We start from the raw sequence: 15,826 nt of genomic DNA on the forward strand, positions 1-15,826 counted from the left end.
CTTGTGTTTTATTCCATGTTTTCCCCAGCCCGTTATGTCTGTGTTCTCCCCGTGCTCTCTCTCCTCCTGTCTGAACCTCTGTGTACTTCCTGTTTTACTTTGACAGTCTCCCGTCAGTGTTGCATTTACTCCTGCTGTGTCTTGTTATGATTATCAGTGTCACCTGTGTTCCCCGTGTGTTCCCACTTCCCTCGTTAACCCTCTGTGTATTTATGTCTGCGTCTCCCTCAGTTTGGTGTCGTGTTCTCCCTCATGACGGTGTGCGCCTCCGTGTGTTTCCTCGTAAGTCAGTTCCTTAGTACTTCCCAGTTTAGTTTCATGTTATTTTATATTGCTTTTATCTTTTGTCAGCAATAAAGCTGTATTTTGAGTTCAGTCCTGTTTTCCCGTGAGTTTGCGTTTGGGTCCTATTTCCTGCCTGCCACACAGCCTGATCATGACAGTCAGAGTAACAATCCATCCATCCATCTTAGTCATCTCTTACTAGACGGGCTAGTTGTTGCTTTTGGGTGGTTGATCAGGAAAAGTGTTGATTGTTTTTCATTTTTTGCCAATAATGTACTCGTGGTGACCCTTCAGCCCCGATCTAATTGATTTTTACTGCAGCTGAACTCCACTCAAAAATGTGCAAAAGAAAAGAGAGGCAGATGAGTTAAATTTCAAGTAATGCAGCAAAGGTTCTAAAAAGTTATATAAACGTGATTTTCTTCTTTAATGGATTTGTAAAAACATTCTGAAGAAACTTAAACTTGTTGATTATGTGGCGATCCCTTATGAGAAGATATTGCTAGTTAACTAACCACGGTGATCTATCTGGATACATGGTGGTGTTTTTAATATATCTGTAGTTTTACATGCTTCACCTGTTGTAAAATTGGTCAATTTATGTTTTGTTTTTGTTTTGTTTTTTACAACTTCCTTTCCTTTTCATGCTGTGCATTTATTTATAGACATATAAAGTAGACAGAAACCAAAATGAATGGTTCATATTATAGAACATTCAGGTGTAATTTTGTAGAACAGACGTTGTTGTTTTCCTTGTTCTTTGCTGACTAGAAAAAGAACATCCCGGTGCCCCTCAGGGCTCCATCTTGGGACCCTTTCTTTTCTGCCTGTACATGTTGCATATTTGGTTTAAGTAACACCAGATGCTGGAATTCACAATTTGATGTGAATTTTTGTCTAGCTTTTGCATACCCATGACTTAAGAATGGATCTCTGCTTTTTCAAACTGTGTATAAAGAATAATAATGTGAAGCTCACTGTAGATGTTATGATTTGAAAACTGTGACATAACTCAATCTGTGAAGTTTGATTTTTATTGCAGGCTCACTGTCAAACTAGATTTACTTCATATTCATTTAAAAACCACATTTATGTCAAAACAGTACTCCATCTGTTAAAATGTACGTTAGGTGTGTGGATGACAGGTTCCGTTAATCTAAATAGTCATCACAGTGGCCTAACATCTTTTTGTTGCTTCACTGATACTTGAACTTTTGTATTCCTCAGGGGTTTGTGAGCTGACACAAGTGACAACAGACTAAAAAAATGTATTGTTCCGACTGGATTTTAGAAGCCATTTAAAAATGTTAAGTAGTAAAAAAAAAAAAAAAACATGGTATTTAACTCAAGCAGGATAGCTACACATTTGTAGTGTAATGTGTGAGTGCCTCTCTCTCCCAGAGGTCATTGTCTCTGGGCTCCGAGGGCTCGGACTCGGCTTCTCAATGTGTCTTCACTAATCTGTGTTAATTGTGTCTCGCCGCCAGCTCACTCACAGCCACATATACATGCATACACTCCTCATCTCCCCTACTTGCTCTCTCTTTGTCTCATATCTTCCTTGTGTTTCATCTGTCGTCACACGTCAGGGTCTGCAGCGATGAATCCTGAATCCACACTACTTGAACAGGCTCGTAGCGGTTTAGTTTAAAGGTATGGCTGGTCGATTTAACCTTGATCTTTTTTTCTTTTTTTTTTCTTCTTCTTTTGTAGTACGCATTTGGCAACAGTGGGAAGGAAAAACTCCCTTTTAACAGGAAAAACCTCCAGCAGAATTAGGCTCAGGGAGGGAGGAGCAGCCATCTGCTGACCAGTTGGGGGTCAGGAGAGGGATAAAATCTTACATTGCCAAAGCACACTCCATCCATTCATCTTTCCATCCATTTTATGTGGCTTATCTGAGTGCTGCCTGTCCTCATGTCTTCATGAAACATAGCCTTATGCCACTCCTTTGGCCCAAAAATGACTTGACAGTACATGAAACACTTATTTTTGGTTAAGCTTCAAAATAAGCATTTTTCACAGCACTGTAAATCTAAAGTAGTAACAGTACCACACGGGCAAAAACTGTAATCACAAAGCACGTTAGTGCACATTTATATGGAGCTTTTCCCACAGCTGCAATGCATGGTAAACAACAGTTATGTGACACACACACACACACACACGACAACCTCAAAAGAAAACTGTCAGCACAGTGGTTCGTTCTTGTGGTAGATTTAAAAATGTCCACTGCAGACTTGTAAGCAGTCATAGGTAGATATGGCATTCACCTTAAATATGTACAGTACCTTAGGTTGGCTATTTTTTAAGTGCACTAGAATAGATGGTGTTTGTATCGGTGTGGGCGCTGCATTGCACTCTGTTCATTGTCACTCACTAGAAACGTCTACTCCAGAAAATAATCTCCTACAGACATGACAATTTTTTTTTTATTTTTTATAAAAATAAACTTTATTTCCTTTTGTCTTTTCAAGCTTATTAAGAAAATCAATTTAACATGCGTTTTTAAAGACTGTAGATGATGGTTATAAAATATGCAGTAGCTGTTGGAAATACACAAGAAAATGAAAGGAAATATCAATCTGAATGACCGAATGGGAGCAGGAAGCAAATGAAACAGGCGTAAAAACGAACCTTTTGTTTAAGCAAACAATCCAAAAATAATTAACTTAATTAAGATCCAGTGTTTAGCTGCCCCCGCCTGCACCCTCTAAAATAACACGTCTATTTTAAATCTCAGGCATCACGACTAAGTGTTTTAAATGACAATTGTGGTCAGTAGTCATTATAATTGCAGTGATGTATGTCAAAGTGAACTCTGTTTAACCCCACAATGGCGTTCATTTATTCAGAAGGCAGGCTGGCCTTACAGGACGAACCTGTTCCTGCCGAAAGGAACTCCGTGGAGTGTTTTGGCCCGTGTGTCACTCTGTGCAAACCCCACTGAGCTCATTAAACTGTTAATATCTGTCTTCCTCCTCACGAAACCTCAAACCTCACAAGATACTGTGCACCACCCTGGACACACACACACACACACACACACACACACACACACATACATATATACAGAAGCACTCACTCCTACTCACATACAAAGCCCAGCAAAGCCTTTTCTGGTTAAATGCGTGCCTGGCTGTTTGCTTCAACGCGCACACACACTCACACACAGAGACGCAAACATGCACGACTGCAGCACAGGCGCTCTTATTTAAACTGATGTGAGTGCTGTCACGACATCCGACCAGTCCTATTTGTTCCACACAAGCCTTGGCGTGAGAGAGCAGGGTCACCCTACTGGCTCGCATGCAAATCCATTCAGCACACACGCAGACACACACACATACAGTGAGACGGTCACTTAATAGATCCACAAATAAGCAAAAAGACAGAGAGAAAGACAGGCAAGCTACCAGAAATTCAAGCAGAAAGGGAGCAGTAGAGAACCCATTAGGGTGAGAAAGAGCGAGAAACATGCAGGAAGGGCCAAAGACAGACAGACACAGAGGCAAATCAGAATCACACACAGTGAAACTGGTAGATATATAGCTGGACAGATATGTCTACAGCAAACAATGGCTGAGGTAGTCCTTAAAAGATATCCCAAGCTGCTTCTCTCACTGGTGGCTTCAAATGGTAGGATGAGGTACTGCAAGCATCTTTATTAGACTCCTGTGACTTTCAGGAAACTGCCTCGTGACCCGTGCAGGTTGAGTTGGGTAAAAGGTTCAGCCATTTTTGTCAAAGATATGCTCATGCATGTGTGCCAGTGATGAACCATATCTGAAAGCAAAAGTGTTTATTGTTCTAAGTGGCCAAAAACTCACTCTAGGTGACTTGTGACTATAATATAAATATGGGTAAACGGATATTCACCTTTGGCCAATCTCTCACAAAAGGTGTTCACAGTGTTGTCATTTAAATGTTTGAATAAGTGAAAAAGGACAGTTTTCTAATAAAGTTCATATCCGTGTACCAAAGCGGAACATGGGAGCCATGGAACCTGAACAGTTTGCCATATGGACAGACACATAGAGCGATACCTGCATTTAAATTTAGATGGAGGTGACTCGTTATGTCTCATATGGATTGCAAATGGTGCCGGGTGCAAAGATGTTGGAGTCAATTATGGAATAAATAAGGAATGGATTACTAATTACTATATATACAGTATATACATGATGTTAGACTATAAATATATATAAATATAGGGTATAAGGATTTGTACAACAGAACAGTATAAGGAGCATGCTTTGATTCAACATACCTCTCTGAGTTTTAAAGACTGTGTGTGTGTGTGTGTGTGTGTGTGTGTGTGTGTGTGTGTGTGTGTGTGTGTGTGTGTGTGAGAGAGAGAGAGAGAGAGAGAGAGAGAGAGAGAGAGAGAGAGACTGACTCTAGGCCTATATCTGGGCCAGCATCTGTCAAGGTTTTGGGATTTTAAGGGACATCATCACCAAATATGAAACTGGTATACAATGTAATATCACCTGAGTTATAAACAGCAAGTCAACCAAATGTGAGCCTCTGACTGACAATGGAAGCATCAACTGCCTTATCTTACAGTAACGCCAAAGCAAAGACAAAACTATACCCATCTAACAAAGAAGATGATTTGTTTTCTCTATTACTTTTTGGTAATGTTTTAGTATGATGTTCGCCCACTCAGAGTGGGCTTGCTAAAGGAAGATTATTTAAATCAAAACTGGGCTTTAACTACGATTTTCTTTCCGGGTCTCCTATGTGGGAAAGTTAACAAATAAGTATTCTGCAGATCTTTCGTGAATCACACATGGGGGTTTCTTCTCTTACTCAAAGAGGAAACAAGTGAGTGGATGGTTGACAAAACTGGGCAGGAGAGCCAGCCACAATGACGCAAGATAACAGGTGGACATGTCTTACGTTTGCACGGAGCTGACAATGCGTGATGAGGAGGAACAAAAAAAACCCAAAACAAACAAAGCTGCTCACGTATCCACTGAAAAAAGTGTGTGGGATGGGAATGTTTGGCTTATTTCACAAAAGTTATATCCCAAAACATGAAAATAAAAGCCTGTGGTTATGTCTGTGGCACATTTGGCCATTTGGCAAGGTCTTTTGGTGAGTTCCACCTGCGTATTTGGCCTCGACATTTAATTTAATTTATTTATTTATTTGTTGCTGCCTAGCCTAAATATGTCAGGCGTGACAATATTAGTCATTTCGTGCCAAAAAAAGAAGAGTGGGTCATATTCACCCCTCCTCCCTTCTTTACTTGCACGCACAGATAGACGCACACACACGCACTTTCTCCTGTAGCCCCTCCCCTCTCCTTCCTCCCTCACTGCACACACACACACACACACACGTACGCACGCAAGCAAGCAGACACTCAGCATGCTTCATTATACACTTGCCCACACAGCATAGCGTGCCGGAAACAGACTCAATAGACGCCAAGCTCCCGGTCCCTGCAGGCTCAGAGCCCCTAAAAACACTGGAAGCACCTTACCGAATTAGGTTAATTTGCCACAGAGACCGCCTCAAATGCGGTTCAAGGGTAAGCCAGGCAGTTATGACAGGGAATGATTATTAGTCTTATTGTTAATATATTATAAATTACAGCTCTGGCCAGTTAACTTTGGCTGGGTTCAGAATCAGAATCAGAATACTTTATTAATCCCGAAGGAAATTAGGGGTTCAATTAGCAGATCAGCTCCTGTAGGTGGACAGTTATGGCAGAGTTTAAATATACGTGAAGCAATAACTCGTGACGTGACAAAGGACTCAGCTGTGGTCACTTTGTGCTCTTGTGCTTATTTTCATGCCCTTGCCATGGGGGGGGGGGGATTTGGGGATTTGGTCAGTAGCAGAGACAAAGAGGAGGTGCGTCTTCTGTCTCCTCATTTTTGTTACGGTAGGGTGAGAGGTTTATTGTCTCTGCTTGAGTACATCCTTTCCCGCTTTTGTCACGATCACCACTCGCCCCCCCGCCCACTTTCTTTCTGCTGCCGAGGCAGATAAACAGGCACGGAAGGGAGGTAGGCTAGACTTAAGTGGGCGAATGCAATTTGCATCAGAGCGACTGAGTCTGCACGATTCATTGATGGGTCCATAAATAGTGCGGCACGCATCCCAAATAAAATCAGACCAGAGATCTCACCCTGCCTCACGCTCTCAATCTCTATTAGGAAAGACGGCATTCACAATTTTCCATCAGTCACGGGGAAAAATACAAAGATGACAGCAATGATGTCACAGGATAAGGCGCAAATGTAGGTCCAATGACATTTGTTAACCATTTACTACTATGAAACAATGTGTCCTGTAAAAGCCGACCCCCTGCGGGAATGTCTGGCCGCTATTTCGCATTAGTTCTGAGGCAATGAACTACATGCACACATCCCAAACAGCGCATGGAGTGTGTGACCTGTGCATGCGAGCAGGAAAAGCTCGGATAATGTGACTTCACGGCACTGTGCGTGTCGCTGTTTTACACACAATAACTCAAGTATGTCCTTTAAAAGTGACCCATTACTTCTATGGTCTCAGATTAGGCCTACATGAGGGGATCAACGCCAGTGTCGCCTTCCTGTGTGGTGCTAATGAGTGAAGGCAGCTTCGTGTGGTAACTAGGTTAAAGTTTGTAATTGAATCACACAGAGTATCAGTAGTTTTGCTTCTTTTCTTTTTTTCTTTTTTTGCCAAACTTGCCCATGTGAAACATGACACAGCTGGTCTGTTTATGCATTTAATATTTGTGTTTTTTTTTTATTGTAGTCATACTTGCTTTAGTAATAAACTTATGTATTATGCTGATATTATTTTATTTCAAAATATACCCATGTATACATAATAAGTATGGTTATGGTTAAAACTAACTTAAAGTACCCTATGTGCCTTCAGCACACTCCAGCTGCCCAAAACATGGAATAAGCAGTTGTCTTAAGTGTTGCTCAAGAGGTTAAAACAAAGCTGCTATAGCAACAAAGCAAACGGTTTCACAAATAAGTAACCGCTTTAAACGTGGTAGTGCGTGTCAAATGAAACAAAGGTCTCCAAGGTGGCTGCTTTTATTTTGGTAGACAATCAAGTATCCGGTGCTCGCGCTGGCTAACGTCGTGGTGATCTTTGGACGTTCTACGTGTAGTTACGTCGTAGCCATAGCAACAGCCAGCGCGTGGCTCGCGCAAGTTAAACTTGTTAATGCCTTGTTGTTATTTTTACCTATTTTTCAGGCCAGATAATGGGTAGGTAGCAGTTTGTTCTTTACTTCTTTACATAGTCGACACATAAAAAAGTAACAAGGCTGTACATTCGTTTAACCCCAGTTAACTAGACCGAAGAAGAAGCGCACTGATTTGTTTCTAGTGTTAAGAGTTTATTTTTCTTTTTTTTAATATTAGCCTTAGTTAGTTATTCTCTTTGACTCGTGTCCTTATGTTTTGTTTTGTTTTTAATTACACTTTGTGACATACTGAAATTAAAAAGTAGCTGGCTGCATTCTGTACACAGCGGCTAAACACATCGCTAAGCTGATCCAGCGTTTAGATATGTGTCTGCCTTCATTGGTAATGCATGCTCAGTGCTGTCCAGTTTTTAATATTTTATTCAGATTCATTATATTATAGACGTTTCTTCGCGCCAGCTGCTGCAGGAATACAACATGGTGTTGTGTTTTGGAGGGTGGTCGTGGGAAAGCTGCAGAAAGTTTTAGGTCTATGAAAACCTCTGAAATCTCATTCAAAACCTTCTCACACCTCTGCAGATTTGGATGTTTTTCAATCATGTACACATGCAGTTTGACGCTGTATTTATTTACCAGACAGTACGGGCATATATTTGTCATACAGGGAGTGCAGAATTATTAGGCAAATGAGTATTTTGTCCACATCATCCTCTTCATGCATGTTGTCTTACTCCAAGCTGTATAGGCTCCAAAGCCTACTACCAATTAAGCATATTAGGTGATGTGCATCTCTGTAATGAGAAGGGGTGTGGTCTAATGACATCAACACCCTATATCAGGTGTGCATAATTATTAGGCAGCGTCCTTTCCTTTGGCAAAATGGGTCAAAAGAAGGACTTGACAGGCTCAGAAAAGTCAAAAATAGTGAGATATCTTACAGAGGGATGCAGCAGTCTCAAAATTGCAAAGCTTCTGAAGCGTGATCATCGAACAATCAAGCGTTTCATTCAAAATAGTCAACAGGGTCGCAAGAAGCGTGTGGAAAAACCAAAGCGCAAAATAACTGCCCATGAACTGAGAAAAGTCAAGCGTGCAGTTGCCAAGATGCCACTTGCCACCAGTTTGGCCATATTTCAGAGCTGCAACATCACTGGAGTGCCCAAAAGCACAAGGTGTGCAATACTCAGAGACATGGGCAAGGTAAGAAAGGCTGAAAGACGACCACCACTGAACAAGACACACAAGCTGAAACGTCAAGACTGGGCCAAGAAATATCTCAAGACTGATTTTTCTAAGGTTTTATGGACTGATGAAATGAGAGTGAGTCTTGATGGGCCAGATGGATGGGCCCGTGGCTGGATTGGTAAAGGGCAGAGAGCTCCAGTCCGACTCAGACGCCAGCAAGGTGGAGGTGGAGTACTGGTTTGGGCTGGCATCATCAAAGATGAGCTTGTGGGGCCTTTTCGGGTTGAGGATGGAGTCAAGCTCAACTCCCAGTCCTACTGCCAGTTTCTGGAAGACACCTTCTTCAAGCAGTGGTACAGGAAGAAGTCTGCATCCTTCAAGAAAAACATGATTTTCATGCAGGACAATGCTCCATCACACGCGTCCAAGTACTCCACAGCGTGGCTGGCAAGAAAGGGTATAAAAGAAGAAAAACTAATGACATGGCCTCCTTGTTCACCTGATCTGAACCCCATTGAGAACCTGTGGTCCATCATCAAATGTGAGATTTACAAGGAAGGAAAACAGTACACCTCTCTGAACAGTGTCTGGGAGGCTGTGGTTGCTGCTGCACGCAATGTTGATGGTGAACAGATCAAAACACTGACAGAATCCATGGATGGCAGGCTTTTGAGTGTCCTTGCAAAGAAAGGTGGCTATATTGGTCGCTGATTTGTTTTTGTTTTGTTTTTGAATGTCAGAAATGTATATTTGTGAATGTGGAGATGTTATATTGGTTTCACTGGTAAAAATAAATAATTGAAATGGGTATATATTGTTTTTTGTTAAGTTGCCTAATAATTATGCACAGTAATAGTCACCTGCACACACAGATATCCCCCTAAAATAGCTAAAACTAAAAACAAACTAAAAACTACTTCCAAAAACATTCAGCTTTGATATTAATGAGTTTTTTGGGTTCATTGAGAACATGGTTGTTGTTCAATAATAAAATTATTCCTCAAAAATACAACTTGCCTAATAATTCTGCACTCCCTGTATATTGTACAACTATTACAGACTTCATGCTGCTATACTTCTTAAGCAGACAGTAGTCTTGGTGGATTATTAAAACACAGTTATATAATCTGACTGTGCATCCTTCATGATGATGATGGCTGAAGGCAAATTTTCTTTCGCAGTAAAATCCTTTTTTTTAATGGCCTTCGATGCTTATCTTTGTGTTATTTAAGCCCCCTGTGAGCCCTGTTGACTTTTTGTGTTGTTGTGTATGTTTCCTCTCACGATTCAAGGCTTACACCCGTGCTGAATAGATGAGTTTATGAACAGCTTGCCTCTCTCACATTAGATTGATTAATAGTCCAATCAGGGCTAAAGCAGGCAAAATGTCACAGGGGAACGGTTGTCATGCAAAATCGGCCTTTTATATCTGTGTCCACGAAAAAGGGTAGGCTGGCTTAATGCTGTCACAGGGCGTCACTAATTTATCTGTGTTGTGTGAGCCAGTGATTGAGGATCTCTGCTGTGTTTTAAATGCAAAGCCTAAAGCCAGTAGGGGGGCAATCAGGATATTAGCGTGCGTGAGCATGAAGCCTGGTCTTTGATTGGATTGGGTTTATGTGTCTGCATTGCCGTGAGAGTGTGAAAGACACAGAGGGAGTACTCGTGCTTGTTTACATGCGAATTCTTGAAGGTTTTAGCGGGTGCATTGGGGCCAAACTGTCTGTCTTTGCATGACTTCATGGATTACTTGCAGTTGTTGATGTTTGTCTGTCTGTTTGCATTGTGCTGCTGGCCAAATCCTTTGTGTCTGTGCTGTACGTTTTCCCATACGTCTTCTCATTCAATATCTGCCAATGACCCGCAAAGTGCATTTAATGTGTGGCACATAGCAGGTCATCTGATGGGAGTGACCTCTGGGTCTGAGTTAGCCAGAGGTATCTAATTTGAGGTCAAGTGTTGGATTGGTGTGTTCCGTTCCCCTCACTAATGGCAAGCCGATAGATAAATGCCCTAAAAGCGTGCACTCGCACATAGACAGAGGCCTGGTTACGCTTGTGTTGCTGTTCTCCTCATGCGACCTTCTGCATCCATTCCCGCATGACTGACTTTATCTCAGTGGCGTCTATTACACAACAGGGAAAAGACCTTATCTGGGACTGTAGCAATTACACAAACTGAGAGCACAAGGCAGACAAATAATTGTTCTCTTGCATTACACCTATATATCACCTTCATCCTTAATAAACCATGACACACAGCACAGAAAGTTATTAGAGCCTTGCTTTTTTGCAAAGTCCCCAGGCTTGAAAATTGAAGCAGTTTGCAGTCGAGGACAGGCAAGTGTTTGGCTGTGAAGTCAAAATACCTCCAGCAGCAAAAAGCTGCTACGGTCTCTTAGCTTAATGCTGTAATCTGAACTGATTAATCTACTGAATAGAGTGTACCACAAATGGGTTTAATATGGTGGACATCACGCTAAGGGATTTGCCCTTACATTAACCTTAGAGGCAAAGTGCTATTCATCAGTTTAAAAGTACCACCCACTTTTATGCTGAAAACAGCAGCCAAAATGCAGAAGCAGTGTATGAAAAACTAACTACACCCCATGATTCAGTGACTTTTAGAACCACTTTTATCAGCAATACCTTAAAATACTTTTTTTCTGTATGATTTTCTCACTTTCTCGCAGCTTTGTGCAGAAATTTTGGTCCACTTTTCTGTATAACATTGCTTCAGTTAATTGTTCATCTGAGGTTGTACTCACCTAATTTTAAGACCTGATTTTTATGCCCCAATACATAAAAAACAGAAGTGAAAGAAGGTGTACTTTCTTTTCACTTTGCCTGCAATAGCCCCATAAAAAAAACTCCAAAAAACTATCTTTCCATTAAAAGCTTTACCTGACCAACAAAATTGCTCACAAACAATTTTTTAAATCTATTAGTCATTCAGAAATGTATTCTTATGTACCAATTTGCTGCTGTTCTCTGTTGAATCTCAGCTTGCATTGATTATTTTGGACGGCTGGTCAAAAGAAGCAATTTCAAAATGCCATCTATCCGATGTTATATAAATGGTTTGATTACTTTATTCTCTTGAAAGTGAAAGACTAACTAAGCTAATTCTGCTTGTTTCTAGGAGACCAGGAGGTGGAGGAGAAAGACATAAGCGCGGACCTTCACAGTCCTCTGATCTACCCTTTGCCTGAAGAGATTCAAAAGGTTAGCACTACTTTGAAAGTTCCTGATTATTTTGGTTAGAATTATATCTGAACACATAGATTCTAGTCTTAACAAAGCAAAATTAAGTCATTTTCATTCTATACATGTGTTTGGACCGTACTGTACCTTTTAAAGCACCATGTTAATGAAACACCATCTTGAAACCACATATGTTGTTAACAAACGTGCTTCTTTTTACAACTCAAAAATGTAAATGTGTTGAAATTACATTTGTTGCAATGTGAGGTGTGCTTCGTCGCTGCACCCACTCCATATGCTGCACTAATCCATATAATTTGAATAAGAAATGGAACAATGCTTCCTCTTGTAATCTTCCATCTGTTTTAACGTAAAGCTCGCTCTCAGTAACACGGCAACGGCAGCGTGTTGCTTTGTCTCCGTGTCAATGTGAGGTGGCGGTTGCATTTTCCCATATGATATGCCATATGGTATGAATATTAATGATCAGGGAATCTTGCTTGTTTTTCCTTTTTAACCACGAATCACATTACAGTGGGGGAAATAATTATTTGACCCGCTGCTGAATTTGTGAATTCTGCAGGGGAAAGAAATGAAAGAAATCTCTTCCAAAGAAATCAAGAGTTTCTAAATTCTATGGCACTTTCATTTTAATGGAGAGAGACAGAATATCAAACAAAGATTTGGAAAAAAACCCAAACATCAAAGTTATAAAGTGATTAGCATGTCATTTAGAGAAAAGTGTATTTGATACCCAAGTAAAAAAAAACTTAGTACTTGATGGAGAAACCCTTGTTGGCAAGCACAGTGGTAAGATTTTCCTTGTTGTTGGTCACCAGGTTTGCACGTCTCAGGAGGGATTTTAGGTTTCTTGGCTACTGCTTGGCAACTCGAAACTTCAGCTCCTTCCACAGATTTTCTATAGGATTGAGGTCTGGAGACTGCTAGGCCACTCCATGACCTTGATGTGCTTCTTCTTTAGCCACTCCTTTGTTGCCTCAGATCATTGTCATACCGGAAGACACATCCACGACTCCACGACATGTCTTCAATGTTTTGGTTGAGGGAAGGAGGATTTCAACCAAGATTTTATGTACACGGCCCCATCCATTGGCCCAGATGCAGGGAGGTCATCCTGTACCCGTAGCAGAAAAACAGCCTCAAAGCATAACGTTTCCACCTCCGTGCTTGACTGTGGGGATGGTGTTCTTTTGGTCACACTCAGGATTTCTCTTCTTTCTCCCAATCCTTTTCTGATCCTATAACCTCATCATTTAGATGTTCACTGGCAAACTTAAGACAGGCCTGTACTTGTGCCTTATCTAGAAGGGGACCTTGTGGGTCGATGCGTCTCTAACAGCATTACCATCAACACAGGAGCATCACAGGGATGTGTCCTCTCGCCACTGCTCTACTCCCTCTACACTTCAGACTGTGTGGCCACCCATGGCTCCAACACCATTGTGAAGTTTGCTGACGACACAGTGGTGTTGGGCGCCATCTCCGACAACGATGAGGCGGCCTACATGGATGAAGTGAAGAATCTGGCATCATGATGCCAGGACAACCACCTCCAGCTGAACGTTGGCAAGACCAAGGAGCTGGTGGTGGACTTCAGAAGGAGTCAGCACAGAGACTACAAGCCCATTATCATCAATGGAGCTCCAGTGGAGAGGGTGCAGTCCTTCAAGTATCTTGATGTCCACATCTCCTCAGACCTGACATGGGCTGCCCACATTCAGGTCCAGACCAAAAAGGCTAGGCAGCGCCTGTACTACCTACGACAACTGAGGAAGTTCAGGGTCTCTCCAGAGATCCTCAGGATTTTCTATAGAGGCGCTGTGGAGAGCATCCTCACACAGAACATCACATCCTGGTTTGGGAACAGCTGTGTTAAGGACCAAAAAGCCCTTCAGAGATTGATCCATACAGCAGAACGCTGCTGCAGGATTGCTCTCCCCCTGCTTCAGGACACCTACACCAGGAGATGCCGGACTACAGTAGAGCAGCGCAGATACTGTCCCATCCTGGCAACAAACTGTTCCAACTTCTGCAATCCGGTAGAAGGTTCCGCATCATCCGGGCAAGGACAGAGAGACTCAAGAGGGGCTTCTATCCCCAAGCCATCCGGGCCCAAAACCAAACATTTCACTGTGTGTTATACTTGTTTAACTATGCATGTGATGAATAAAGAACCTTGAACCTTGAACACCATGAGGCAAGTCTTGTATGAAGCCAAATTTTCCAGTGACAATAGTATCGTTAGTATCCTTACAGCCAGCAGGTGGTTAATAATGATGGGGACCTTTGAAACTGTCTTTCTGTATCTGTAGATCTCAAAAGGCTATGGAGCTTGACAATACACCCTTGTCTTTGCCTGTCTGCGTGTGTACTATACCCTTGCTTTCGCTGCCTAGGGTTGGGTGTATAATCTTAAGACACTATCATGATTTTGATTAAAACTGTCATGATCCTGGGTCCTTTTGACCCAGCGTTTTGTGTTTTCTCTTCGCGATTTTGGTTCTGTTCTCTAATTGGTGTTTACCCTGTTCCCCCCCGTGTGTTCCTGTTTTATTGTGAAGGTCTGCGTCTTATGTGAGTGTTTTCAGTTTGCCTCCCTGGTCTCGTCATGTTAATCACTCCCAGCTGTGTCTCCCACCTGTGTGTAATCTCCCTGTGTTCTCTGAGTGTATTTAAGTTGTATTTTCTGTCTTGTTAATCGCTGGTTCGTCTGTGTTGTTTCCCCTCGCTCTCCCTGTATGTATTTCTCCGGACCTCCCTGCATCCTCATTCTGGTTTGTCTTATTAGTTTACCCAGTTTAGGTTTCCGGTTTCATGTTTTGTCGCCACCGCTGTTTGTACTCACACCCCTGTAAATAAACACTCATCTGCACCAGAGCTGCCGCATTTTGGGTCCTATTTCATATTCCACACGGCTTGCCCCGGCAAACCGTGACAGTACGAACCAGCCACCATGGACCCAGCGGCAGTGAATCCGTCCGAGGAGCTCCAGGACGACATTGCGTACAATGTGGAGATTCTCCTCGGGCTATGGCTGGAGAACCCTCCAGAGGAGCTTCGTCGTGCCGTGGAAAGTCGGCTACAACGGCTCTTTTCTGGCCTGCCATGGCTTCTGCAGTCGCTTCCTCCGACCATGCAGGCTTTTCTCCGGCTCACACCACACCTTCTCTCAGCCACTCCTGCCTCGCTGCCCGACTCGCCGGATGTGATCTTGCCCGGCCCGTCGGAGCTGTCTGCGGGGAGGAAACGCCGATCGCGCCGCAAGCGCGCCACCCCACAGCCGGACGTTCGGGCTTCTAAATCGCCGGCTGTGGTGAGTGAGGACTCTTTTTCATTTTCGGACTGCATGACTGTTCATTCAGGGGCTGCGTTTTGTGTGGCGGATGTCAACGCGAGCTGCTTATCGCCTGTGCAGCTACCGGCAGCTAAGTTAGCTCCCCTGCAGCCACTCTCAGCTCGGTTAGCTCCCCCGCAGCCACTCTCAGCTCGGTTAGCTCCCCCGCAGCCAGTGCTCCTCTCAGCTCAGTCTCCTGTGCCTCCTTCAGTTCAGTCTCCAGTGTCCCCTTCGGTTCAGTCTCCAGTGTCCCCTTCGGTTCAGTCTCCAGTGTCCCCTTCGGTTCAGTCTCCAGTGCCACCCTCAGTTCAGTCTCCAGTGCCACCCTCAGTTCAGTCTCCAGTGCCGCCTGTAGCGCAGGCCCCAGTAGCTCCAGGGCCGCCTGTAGCGCAGGCCCCAGTAGCTCCAGTGCCGCCTGTAGCGCAGGCCCCAGTAGCTCCAGTGCCGCCTGTAGCGCAGGCCCCAGTAACTCCAGTGCCCCCGCTACCCGTAGCTCTGGCTCCAGTATCACCGGTTTCACTCATTCACTCCATGCAGGGAGAAAGTTTAATTTCACCTCAAGGTGCTTTTCATGGTTCAGCCGCCATTGGCACAGTTTGCCGCTCCAGGGCTTCCCCAGAGGCTAGG

At 43.1% G+C, this 15,826-nt stretch overlaps 1 protein-coding gene across 3 annotated transcripts in view; it reads left to right on the plus strand.

Annotated features, from left to right (window-relative positions):
* The first annotated feature begins 242 nt into the window (after window positions 1-242).
* Window positions 243-15,826, plus strand: part of lekr1 (Leucine-, glutamate- and lysine-rich protein 1) — a 105,270-nt gene continuing 89,686 nt past the window's right edge. The window contains exons 1-3 of one of the 3 annotated variants that reach the window (XM_026191515.1): window positions 243-282; window positions 1,875-1,938; window positions 11,783-11,865. Coding sequence is in view for 1 of the 3 variants with exons in the window: in XM_026191514.1 (XP_026047299.1) it covers window positions 7,514-7,517; window positions 11,783-11,865 (87 nt within the window). In the remaining 2 variants the exon portion in view is untranslated. Of the gene's footprint in view, window positions 283-1,874; window positions 1,939-7,358; window positions 7,518-11,782; window positions 11,866-15,826 lie in introns of those variants that run through there. The other 2 variants (XR_003274389.1, XM_026191514.1) reach the window with 2 other exon arrangements.

Source organism: Astatotilapia calliptera, chromosome 14 (assembly GCF_900246225.1).
Source record: "Astatotilapia calliptera chromosome 14, fAstCal1.2, whole genome shotgun sequence".
NCBI lineage: Eukaryota > Metazoa > Chordata > Actinopteri > Cichliformes > Cichlidae > Astatotilapia > Astatotilapia calliptera.